The sequence below is a fragment of the Musca domestica genome, unplaced genomic scaffold, assembly GCF_030504385.1.
Source record: "Musca domestica strain aabys unplaced genomic scaffold, Musca_domestica.polishedcontigs.V.1.1 107, whole genome shotgun sequence".
NCBI lineage: Eukaryota > Metazoa > Arthropoda > Insecta > Diptera > Muscidae > Musca > Musca domestica.
In genome coordinates this window covers 1,844,861-1,856,778 of record NW_026712125.1, presented here as the reverse complement: position 1 = coordinate 1,856,778, position 11,918 = coordinate 1,844,861, and the positions used below count along the sequence as shown (strand labels likewise).

At 31.4% G+C, this 11,918-nt stretch overlaps 1 protein-coding gene across 1 annotated transcript; it reads left to right on the top strand.

Moving 5' to 3' along the window:
• The first annotated feature begins 9,379 nt into the window (after nt 1–9,379).
• On the top strand, nt 9,380–10,129 carry LOC105262448 (uncharacterized). Its single transcript, XM_011297511.3, has one exon. The coding sequence runs from the start codon at nt 9,436–9,438 to the stop codon at nt 9,760–9,762; it is 327 nt and encodes a 108-aa protein (XP_011295813.1). The 5' UTR covers nt 9,380–9,435; the 3' UTR covers nt 9,763–10,129.
• Nucleotides 10,130–11,918: the final 1,789 nt, after the last annotated feature.

Below are 11,918 nucleotides of genomic sequence, written 5' to 3'. Positions count from 1 at the left end.
TTTTTCCGAGAACTTCAGTAGCCAGAAACGTGGATTTTTTAAAGAATTTTTTTCCAAGGACTTCAGTAGCCAGAAATGTGGATTTTTAAAGAATTTTTTTCCAAAGACAAATAGACCAACAAACGTGGATTTTTTAAAGAATTCTTTTCAAGGACCAACACACCAATAAACCTGGATTTTTAAAGAATTTTTCCAAGGACCATAAGGAAAATAAACGTGGATTTTTTAAAGAATTTTTTCCTAGGACTTTAGTAGCCAGAAACGTGGATTTTTTAAAGAATTTTTTCCGAGGACTTCAGTAGCCAGAAACGTGGATTTTTTAAAGAATTTTTTTCCGAGGACTTCAGTAGCCAGAAATGTGGATTTTTAAAGAATTTTTTTCCAAAGACAAATAGACCAACAAACGTGGATTTTTTAAAGAATTCTTTTCAAGGACCAACACACCAATAAACCTGGATTTTTAAAGAATTTTTCCAAGGACCATAAGGAAAATAAACGTGGATTATTTAAAGAATTTTTTCCGAGGACTTTAGTAGCCAGAAACGTGGATTTTCTAGAGATTTTTTTCAGAGGACTTTAGTAGCCAGAAACGTGGATTTTCTAGAGATTTTTTTCAGAGGACTTTAGTGCCCAGAAACGTAGATTTTCTAGAGATTTTTTTAGAAGGCTTTAGTACCCAGAAACGTGGATTTTCTAGAGATTTTTTTCCGAGGGCTTTAGTAGCCAGAAACGTGGATTTTCTAGAGATTTTTTTCAGAGGACTTTAGTAGCCAGAAACGTGGATTTTCTAGAGATTTTTTTAGAGGACTTTAGTAGCCAAAAATGTGGCTTTTTTAAAAAAAAATTTAAGTAATTTTTTCAAAAACAAACAGACCAATAAACGTGGATTTTTTAAAGAATATTTTCCAAGGACCAGAAGAGCACTAAACGTGGATTTTTTTAAAGAATATTTTCCAAGGACCAGAAGAGAACTAAACGTGGATTTTTTTAAAGAATATTTTCCAAGGACCATCCAAGCCATAGGATTTTTCAAAGATTTTTTTCAAGAGGTGTGACCGTGATTTTTTTTTTTTTGAGAATTCTATTAAAGATTCAAAAGGCCTATAATCGACTACGAGCCATCAGGCTTCAATGAAGAAAAAAGACCAACAGAGTTAAAAACCTGACTTTTTCAGGACTTTTAAAGGAGGACAATTTAAACTGTCTTTTGGAAAATATTTATTTTTTTAATTTATGGTACTTGTCAAAGGATAGGGATATTTTGAGCAATTTTTACAGAATTTTACACAAGACTTCGGGAGATAATCGTGAACTTTTCCCAAACAAATACTTCTTACACTTTTTTGAACTATTTTCAAAAGAATTCCTATTGATATTTTAGTAGGAAATTTCGGAGATTTTTTATAAGAAATTTTTAGAGAGGCACTTTGTACTACTTTTCCAAGAATTTTTTTTTTTAGTATTTTAAAAAGACACCTTGAGATATTTTCCCAGATTTCTAGTAAGACTTCCTGCGAATTTTTAAATGAATTTTAAAAGGAATTTAAATGGAGTAGTGCATTTTTGGTGGAATATTCTAAGGAATCTTTCAAATATTCTTCGAAGAATTTTTTTTTTTTTTTGGTTTTTCTGCAGGAGCACTATTTATAGTTCCTTGATTTCTTACTATATAGGGATTCTTCTAGACGGCGAGGATCTCTTTTGATATTTTTGGATAGGGAATTTTTGGATCAGTAGTCCATGTCCAGGAAAATCACGGCAATATCACCCCAAAACATATAATCCATTTGTTTTTCAGATGATCAAATTAGATCAACGCTTCTTCATGAAAATGTTCAATTACTTCACAAATTCAAATACTTTTTCTTTTGTGGTCCTCCTCATAAAAATATTTGACAAAATTTCCGAGATCATCCAGTACAATATTTGTTTGCCACAAAAATTCCCTTCTCTTTTCCTTTGTAGGGGGTTGTAAAACTAAATTTTATTATTCTTTTCTAAAACCACTTCAATTTTGGGGTTTTTAGAGCGTTTTACTTGGTCGTCAACTTGTCAGATGAAAAGGAAAAGTAAATAACAACAATACAATAATTATTAAATGTGTAACATGAGGGTTTTGTTTTACAACCTCTGAAAAGAAAAACACTTCAAAAATCTGAGGCATAAAAATATTTCAAGCGGGGCATACACAAATTTAAACAATATATTTTTATTGTTGTAATTCATAGTCATCATTTAGACATGTTTTAACGCATGACAACAATAGTGTGACAGTATTTTGTTACACGAAAATATACACTGAGAGAAAATTGGGGGATGTTGCAAAGGGAAGTAGGGGATTATTATGGAGATTTTAATATTTTATAACTGAGACTTTTTAAAATCTCTCTGAAAAAAATATTGAATTTTTAAGTTTTTTTAATTTATATATTTTATTTTATGTATTTTATTTACTTTATAAGATTTTACTAATAAATAAAATAATTATAAATAAATAAACTAATATTTCATTTATTTTTTATATATTTTATTAATTAAATTTTATTATATTTTATTTCTTTTATTCTTTTTTATTTCTTTTATTTGTTTTACTTATTTTATTCTCTTATTTATTTTCTTGTATATATTCTATTTATTTATTTTATTACTTTATTTATATTATTTTTAATAATTACCTTCGATTTTTTCCCAGTGTACCCCTCATCACACATTTAATATGATGGCATATCGCATTTCCTTCTCCACAGCACACACACACATAATTGCCTGCATTTCATACCCAAATGTCCCCTTCTTGCTCTCTCTGTCAAACCCCTATCCAATGCTTAAAAACACATTAAAATGCACAATGTGGATGGGGGCTCTGAGCAACAACAATTCCTTACACATCTCACTAAGCCTCAGCAACATTGTCATCCGAGGAGATATAAGAAAAACAAAACAACACCAACACCATTCTAAAACAACAATGTTTGCTACGCACTGAGATTACAAAAAATCCAAAGTTTTTTAATCTCTCCCCCCTCCAATCCAATGCATCTCTAATGCATAATGTTCTCTTGTAGGGCAAAGAGCGTTCTCAACAACAGTAACTCAGCTCAATACAATGGAGTAATGGAGATGATCGAGAATGTGTAATTAATTCCATGCACACATATAAATGAATGGTGTTTTTTGTTGTCGCTGCCGTTGCTGTTGTTGTTTTTGTTGCTACTTCGGTTCATAATGTGTAAAAGGGGGCGAGCGTAATGAACCCAAGCGAGAACATTTAAAGCAGTGAGTGTAAATGAGTGAATGGACAGAGATGGGTGTTTGAAATGACTGATTTTAAGGGCTATATGGATGAAATAACAAAAAATTATATAATTAATTGATTTAAAAATATAAGGAATTTTTAAAAGAAAAAATTTAGGTCTTTTTAATGAAAAAATACATGAAAAAAAATAATTAAAAAAAAATAATAATAAAATATATGTAGATTATTTTAAGGAATAAAAATATTTAAAAAATACAAGTAGTGGATGAAAAAAAAAAGAAATTTAAAAATATAAACATAGGATCTGAACCGATTTTCACTAAAATTTCTTGAACTTGCTTTTAGGTTTAATTTGATCGCATGGGATAAAATATGTATGCACCATTATTTCGCGATATCCCACATAGTGTTGTGGGATATAAACATATTGCTCATCCCATCTCTGTCTCAAGCCTGTTATTCTGAAAAATCCCTTTTAGCTGATGGCCATTTATTTTTATGGGGGGACAGAAAGGCTAAACTTATGAATAATGCAAACACATACAAATTTACATACTATTCAACACACACACACACAACTATGCCCCGTAATATTCTGAACTGAACTGCCATGAAGAATATCGAAATAATGCATTTGCATTATTCAAAATGTTTGGGTTATTTTAACAAACAACAACAACAACAAAACCACTACCTTCACACTGTGTCACTGCCTTAGGCCGCTGTTGATGATGATAATGTTCATCATTTCAAAATTAAAGTTCATTGGGGGTCAGCCAAGAAAAAAAGGTTATTTTGGGGATAACCTAGACTTCAACGTAAAACGCTCCCTTGTGGGGTTCTATTAATGATTCTGGCTGGCTGTGTTCTGAAATGGAAATGCATTGTGAAATCAATTTTGTAATTCTCATTTCCATTATTTTTTATTGTTTTTGAGATTAGAACTGAAATGAATTTGACAGTTTTATGTTTTCTGTTTTTTTTTTTTTTTTTTTGAATAGGCGTTGTTGGTTAATCTGTTATCATTTGTTCATAAAAAAATATTAATGAATTCTTCTTTTGTTTCGAGGCGTTGTTAATGTGAGGCCATTAATGGGAGGCTATTGTTTTTTCAAATTGAATATTCAATTTGTTGGTATTATTAAGTAAAAAAAATAAAAATTGAAAAATTATGACTGTGAGGATCTCTGAAGTTAATCTGTGGATCTATAGAAATTTCGTTAAAAAAAATCTTTGAACAATTGGATGGTGGTTGGCTTCTATGAAATGCATTTCTGCTTGAATCTTGGAAAGAAAATAATGAAAAGTCCAACTTTATTGGTCTGTTGAAAAAATTTTCCTTAAAAATCCATATTTATTGGTCTGTTGGTCCTTGAAAACAAAAAGCTCTACTAATAGTCCTTGAAAAATATTCTTTAAAAAATCCACGCCTATTGCTTTGATAATCCACGGAAAAAATATTTTTTTAGGATTTACTAAAAGTTCTTGAAAAATATTCTTTAAAAAATCCACGCCTATTGCTTTGATAATCCACGGAAAAAATATTTTTAAAGATTTACTAAAAGTCCTTGAAAAATATTCTTTAAAAAATCCACGCCTATTGCTTTGATAATCCACGGAAAAAAATTTTTTAAGATTTACTAAAAGTCCTTGAAAAATATTCTTTAAAAAATCCACGCCTATTACTTTGATAATCCACGGAAAAATATTTTTAAAGATTTACTAAAAGTCCTTGAAAAATATTCTTTAAAAAATCCACGCCTATTGCTTTCATAGTCCTTGGAAAAAATATAAGAAAAAATCTCCTAATAGTCCTTCAAAAATATTCTTTAAGAATCCACGCCTATTGCTTTGATAGTCCTTGGAAAAATTATTTGTAAAAATCTTCTAATAGTCGTTGAAGAATATTATTTAAAAAATCCACGTCTACTGCTTTGATAGTCCTTTAAAAAAAATGTTTGTCAAAATCTTCTAATAGTCCTTGAAAAATATTCTTTAAAAAATCCACGCCTATTGCTTTGATAGTCCTTGGAAAAATTATTTTTCAAAATCTCCTAATAGTCTTTCAAAAATATTCTTTAAAAAATCCACGCCTATTGTTTTTTTTTTTGGTCCTTTGGGAAAATATTCGAAAAATCTTCCAATAGTCCTTCAAAAATATTTTTTTAAAAAATCCATGCCTATTGCTTTGTTGGTCCTTTGGAAAAATATCCTCTAATAGTCCTTCAAAAATATAACCCTTTTAAAATTCACGTTTATTGGTCTGTTGGACCCTTGCCCATGGAAACAAATATTTTTAATAATAAATATTATTAAAAAATCCACGTTTTATGGGCTGTTGGTCCTTGGAATTATGTCTATTTAAAAATCCACTTTCATTGGTCTGGAGGTCTTTGGAAAAATTTTCTCCACATTTATTGTCTCCTTGGTCCTTGAAAAAAATATTCTTTAAAAAATCCTACTTTATTGGTCCGATGGTCCTTTGAAAAAAATTCTTTAAAAAATCTACCTATATCCTCTATAAAATCCTCGTTTATGGAGTCCTTAAAAATATTCCTTCCACAATCCTTCTATTCATAGCTGAGTGTCTATTAAATTAATTATATAATTAAAGACCTCCATAGAATATAAGTAAATCCATAAAACACCAAACAATTGTCCTTTTTCAAAGGATATTCCATGATCTCTTGATCACATTCCTCTAATCCCTTGCCAAATTTTATTGTCTAACAAAAAATCTCTTTAAAAATTCAATCCAATCCTATTACATAATTTAACACTTGTTTTCAAAATAAGAATTGAAGAAGAACAAAAATAAACAAATTAAAACCCATTCCACAAATAAATGAAAAAAGATCCTCATCAAGACCGTGCCACAAAAAAACTGACATGACACGAATCTTTTGAATTTAAGAAACAAAAATACAAAAAAAATCTTTTGCAATAAAAAAACCAATCTGCGACTCAAAGAGTTAAAAGACCAGAAACACAAACAACGGCACACATCCACAATTTTGTTTTATTGTCTCGAACCACAAAAGCGACTCATCTTTAATTTTCGAAGCCAAAGCAAAACAACCACAAAAGACTGTCCAAAATTTCAACATCTTTCAAAAACTGCGAAAAAAGCAAAAAGGAAAAAAAATTGCCAAGCAAAGATTGGAAACTGTACTGGCAACAAAAAATGTTCGAGAGAAAAAATTGGCATCAACGCTTTAACGCATTGTTGCAGATTTCAAAGCAGTGGAGGATTTGAGGGAGAGTCAATGGAGGGCCTCATATTCCATAAGATTTTTTTAAAAGGATATCATAGATATAGACAATACGTCTAAAGCATATTCCCCCGGGGCCTATAAAAGTCTATAGAAAATTGTTCATAGGCCCCCGGGGCCTATAACAATTTATAGAAAATTTTTCATAGGCACCATGGGGCCTATAAAATTTATAGAAAATTTTACATAGGCCCCCGGGGCCTATAAAAATTTATAGGCCCCCGGGGCCTATAAAAATTTATAGAAAATTTTTCATGGGCCCCCGGGGCCTATAAAAATTTATAGAAAATTTTTCATGGGCCCCCGGGGCCTATAAAAAATTATAGAAAATTTTTCATGGGCCCCCGGGGCCTATAAAAATTTATAGAAAAAGCCCCCGGGGCCTATAAAAATTTATAGAAAATTTTTCATAGGCCCCCGGGGCCTATAAAAATTTATAGAAAATTTTTCATAGGCCCCCGGGGCCTATAAAAATTTATAGAAAATTTTTCATAGGCCCCCGGGGGCCTATAAAAATTTATAGGGCCTATAAAATCCTATAGAAAATTTTTCATAGGCCCACGGGGCCTATAAAATCCTATATAAAATTTTTCATAGGCCCCCGGGACCTATAAAATCCTATAGAAAATTTTTCATAGACCCCCGGGGCCTATAAAAATTTATAGAAAATTGTTCATAGGCCCCCGGAGCCTATAAAAAATTATAAAAAATTTTTCATAGACCCCGGGGGCCTATAGAAAATTTTTCATAGGCCCCCGGGGCCTATAAAAATTTAAGAAAAAACATTTATCAGGCCCATAAACGTGGATTTTAAAAATTTATAGAAAATTTTTCATAGGCCCCCGGGGCCTATAAATTCTATAGACAATATTTCATAGGCCCCCGGGGCCTATAAAAAATATGGAAAATTTTTCATAGGCCCCCGGGGCCTACAAAAATTTTATAAATAAATGTTCATAGGCCCCCGGGGCCTATAAAATTTTATAGATAAACTTTCATAGGGCCCCGGGGCCTATAAAATTCTATAGAAAATTTTTCATAGGCCTCCGGGGCCTATAAAATTCTATAGAAAATTTTTCATAGGCCTCCGGGGCCTATAAAATTCTATAGAAAATTTTTCATAGGCCTCCGGGGCCTATAAAATTCTATAGAAAATTTTTCATGGGCCCTCGGGGGCTATAAAAATTTACAGAAGAATTTTTTAAAGAATATTTTTCAAGGACTATCTGGCCCATAAACGTGGATTTCTTAAAGAATATTTTTCAAGGACTATCTGGCCCATAAACGTGGATTTTTTAAAGAATATTTTTCAAGGACTATCTGGCCCATAAACGTGGATTTTTTAAAGAATATTTTTCAAGGACTATCTGGCCCATAAACGTGGATTTTTTAAAGAATATTTTTCAAGGACTATCTGGCCCATAAACGTGGATTTTTTAAAGAATATTTTTCAAGGACTATCTGGCCCATAAACGTGGATTTTTTAAAGAATATTTTTCAAGGACTATCTGGCCCATAAACGTGGATTTTTTAAAGAATATTTTTCAAGGACTATCTGGCCCATAAAAGTGGATTTTTTAAAGAATATTTTCAAGGACTATCTGGCCCATAAACGTGGATTTTTTAAAGAATATTTTTCAAGGACTATCTGGCCCATAAACGTGGATTTTTTAAAGAATATTTTTCAAGGACTATCTGGCCCATAAACGTGGATTTTTTAAAGAATATTTTTCAAGGACTATCTGGCCCATAAACGTGGATTTTTTAAAGAATATTTTTCAAGGACTATCTGGCCCATAAACGTGGATTTTTTAAAGAATATTTTTCAAGGACTATCTGGCCCATAAACGTGGATTTTTTAAAGAATATTTTTCAAGGACTATCTGGCCCATAAACGTGGATTTTTTAAAGAATATTTTTCAAGGACTATCTGGCCCATAAACGTGGATTTTTTAAAGAATATTTTTCAAGGACTATCTGGCCCATAAACGTGGATTTTTTAAAGAATATTTTTCAAGGACTATCTGGCCCATAAACGTGGATTTTTTAAAGAATATTTTTCAAGGACTATATTTGACAGATCCTTCAAATTTCTATAGAATGTCAAAATATCCTCGAAGGCCCTTAACAAATGGCCTGTAAATTCCACTACGTCCCTGCTCTTGTCTTAATGGTATTTTGCGAAAAACGGCAACCAAGAAAAAACGCATTCAAAATACTTCAAGTGATTAAAGTGTCATTGAAAAATATTTCATAATAAATTGAGGACAAGGCAACAACAAAAAAAGGACAGCATAAAGGCAATATTTTAACCCCAAATAACCAAAAAAAATTAATGAAAAACAACAAAACCAAAATCTAGAGAAAAGGCAAACCGAAAATACAGGTAAGCAGGTAAAATAACCTGAAAGCATAAAATTGTTCAACAACCCAACCAAAAAAAGATAAATCTTTTTTGGAAGGAGAGTCGAAAAAAATAGAACAAAAAGGGATCGAACCTAAAATAACAACCCAAGATAAAGCAAAGCAATTTGAGACCCTTAACAAATTGACAGAACCGAGAAATCCAGAAAAAGGTCCACTTTAGGAGAGACAAAACTGGTTATGCACCATAACAACAACAAATCAAAAAAGACAAGCAGGTAGAATTCCTTTGAATTCGAGTGACCTGAAAACCATTGATGGCAGGACAAAAGCGAAGCGCAAATCAACCCCTAAAATTAAGAAAATCACCTAAAAGCACACAGGAGCAAATGAAATGGCATGTTGCTGGCAAAAAAGGTCCTGGCCCAAGGATCTGGGTATAAATACCACTCCTAGATGGCGAAACGAGCATCAATCGCTCATTGCCTTTGCAAGCATTAACAGCTCCAGTTTCCGTAAAAAAAAACTAAAAATTCAACCAAAATGTCTGCCGTCTACAACAATTCCAGCAGCTTCAACTCAACCTCTTTCTACATCAACAACAACACCAGCAAAAGCATGGACAAATCATCACTGACTCCGGCCTCCAGCATGAAGAAGCTATTGAAAACTGTACGCAAAATTATTTTCAATAGCAAAAAATCAGCCGGATCATCACTGCCACCGAATAGCGGCCTGAAAGTGACCAGCACCCCAATCAAGAAGCCGACTGTTCCCACTGTCATCCTGGGTTGTATGACCGAAGAGGAGCATCACAATTGGCTCAATGAACAATTGGAGGTGTCGTTTCTAAGTCAGCAAGACGAGTAGGGACCTCATGAATTTAGCCAACCTCGTTGGGTGAGGTATTGTCAGCGTTTTACCATCTCATTGCAAACACAGAAAATGAGATCAGCGTTTTAAATGCTAAGCAAACAAAAATTTGGCGGGATTTCTTCATTCATCAGCCAGTGGCCGCAGGGTTTGACCTAAGGCAGCAGCATCTTCACCAGCTTTGCACATAAGGCAAAGCAGGAGGGTCTTACTTTGAAGGCAGATACAAATAAAAAACACCAAGGGAATCAAGGCACTGAAAAATGTGTCGAATTTAGGATTTTGAAAAATATTAGAATTTTAAAATATTCAAAAACAAAATATAAAATTAAATAAAAAAATATATATTACAAATTAAACAAAATTGTTTTATTATTATTTTGGGGAAATTTTTGAAAAAATATCAAAAATATTCTTAATAGACCTTCAAAAATATTCTTTAAAAAATCCACGCCTATTGCTTTGTTGGTCCTTTGGAAAAATAAAAAAAATCTTTTCTAGTCCTTCAAAAATATTCTTTAAAAAATCCACGCCTATTGCTTTGTTGGTCCTTTGGAAAAATAAAAAAAATCTTTTCTAGTCCTTCAAAAATATTCTTTAAAAAATCCACGCCTATTGCTTTGTTGGTCCTTTGGAAAAATAAAAAAAAATCTTTTCTAGTCCTTCAAAAATATTCTTTAAAAAATCCACGCCTATTGCTTTGTTGGTCCTTTGTAAAAATAAAAAAAATCTTTTCTAGTCCTTCAAAAATATTCTTTAAAAATTCCACGCCTATTGCTTTGATAGTCCTTGGAAAAAATATTTTTAAAAACCTTGTTATAGTCCTTGAAAAATATTCTTTAAAAAATCCACGCCTATTGCCTTGATAGTCTTTGGAAAAAATAATTGTCAAAATCTACTAATAGTCCTTCAAAAATATTCTTTAAAAAATCCACGCCTATTGCCTTGATAGTCTTTGGAAAAAATAATTGTCAAAATCTACTAATAGTCCTTCAAAAATATTCTTTAAAAAATCCACGCCTATTGCCTTGATAGTCTTTGGAAAAAATAATTGTCAAAATCTACTAATAGTCCTTCAAAAATATTCTTTAAAAAATCCACGCCTATTGCCTTGATAGTCTTTGGAAAAAATAATTGTCAAAATCTACTAATAGTCCTTCAAAAATATTCTTTAAAAAATCCACGTCTATTGCCTTGATAGTCTTTGGAAAAAATAATTGTCAAAATCTACTAATAGTCCTTCAAAAATATTCTTTAAAAAATCCACGCCTATTGCTTTGAAAGTCCGTAGAAAAAATATTGGTAAAAATCTCCTCATAGTCCTTCAAAAATATTGTTTAAAAAATCCACGCCTATTGCCTTGATAGTCCTTGGAAAAAGTAATTGTCAAAATCTTCTTCTAGTCCTTCAAAAATATTGTTTAAAAAATCCACGCCTATTGCTTTGTTGGTCCTTTGGAAAAATATTTGTAAGAATCCTCTAATAGTCCTTGAAAAATATTCTTTAAAAAATCCACGCCTATTGCTTTGTTGGTCCTTTGGAAAAAATATTTGTAAAAATCCTCTAATAGTCCTTGAAAAATATTCTTTAAAAAATCCAGGCCTATAGCTTTGCTGGTCCTTTGGAAAAATATTTGAAAAAATCTTCGAATAGTCCTTGAAAAATATTCTTTAAAAAATCCACGCCTATAGCTTTGCTGGTCCTTTGGAAAAATATTTGAAAAAATCTTCGAATAGTCCTTGAAAAATATTCTTTAAAAAATCCACGCCTATAGCTTTGCTGGTCCTTTGGAAAAATATTTGAAAAAATCTTCGAATAGTCCTTGAAAAATATTATTTAAAAAATCCACGCCTATTGCTTTGATAGTCCTTGGAAAGAATATTTGTCAAAATCTTCGAATAGAACTTCAAAAATATTCTTTAAAAAATCCACGCCTATTGCCTTGATAGTCCTTGGAAAAAATATTTGTCAAAATCTTCGAATAGTCCTTCAAAAATATTCTTTAAAAAATCCACGCTTATAGCTTTGCTGGTCCTTTGGAAAAATATTTGAAAAAATCTTCGAATAGTCCTTCAAAAATATTCTTTATAAAATCTACGCCCATTACTTTATTAGTCCTTTGGAAAAATAAAATTCTTTTTCTAGGCCTTCAA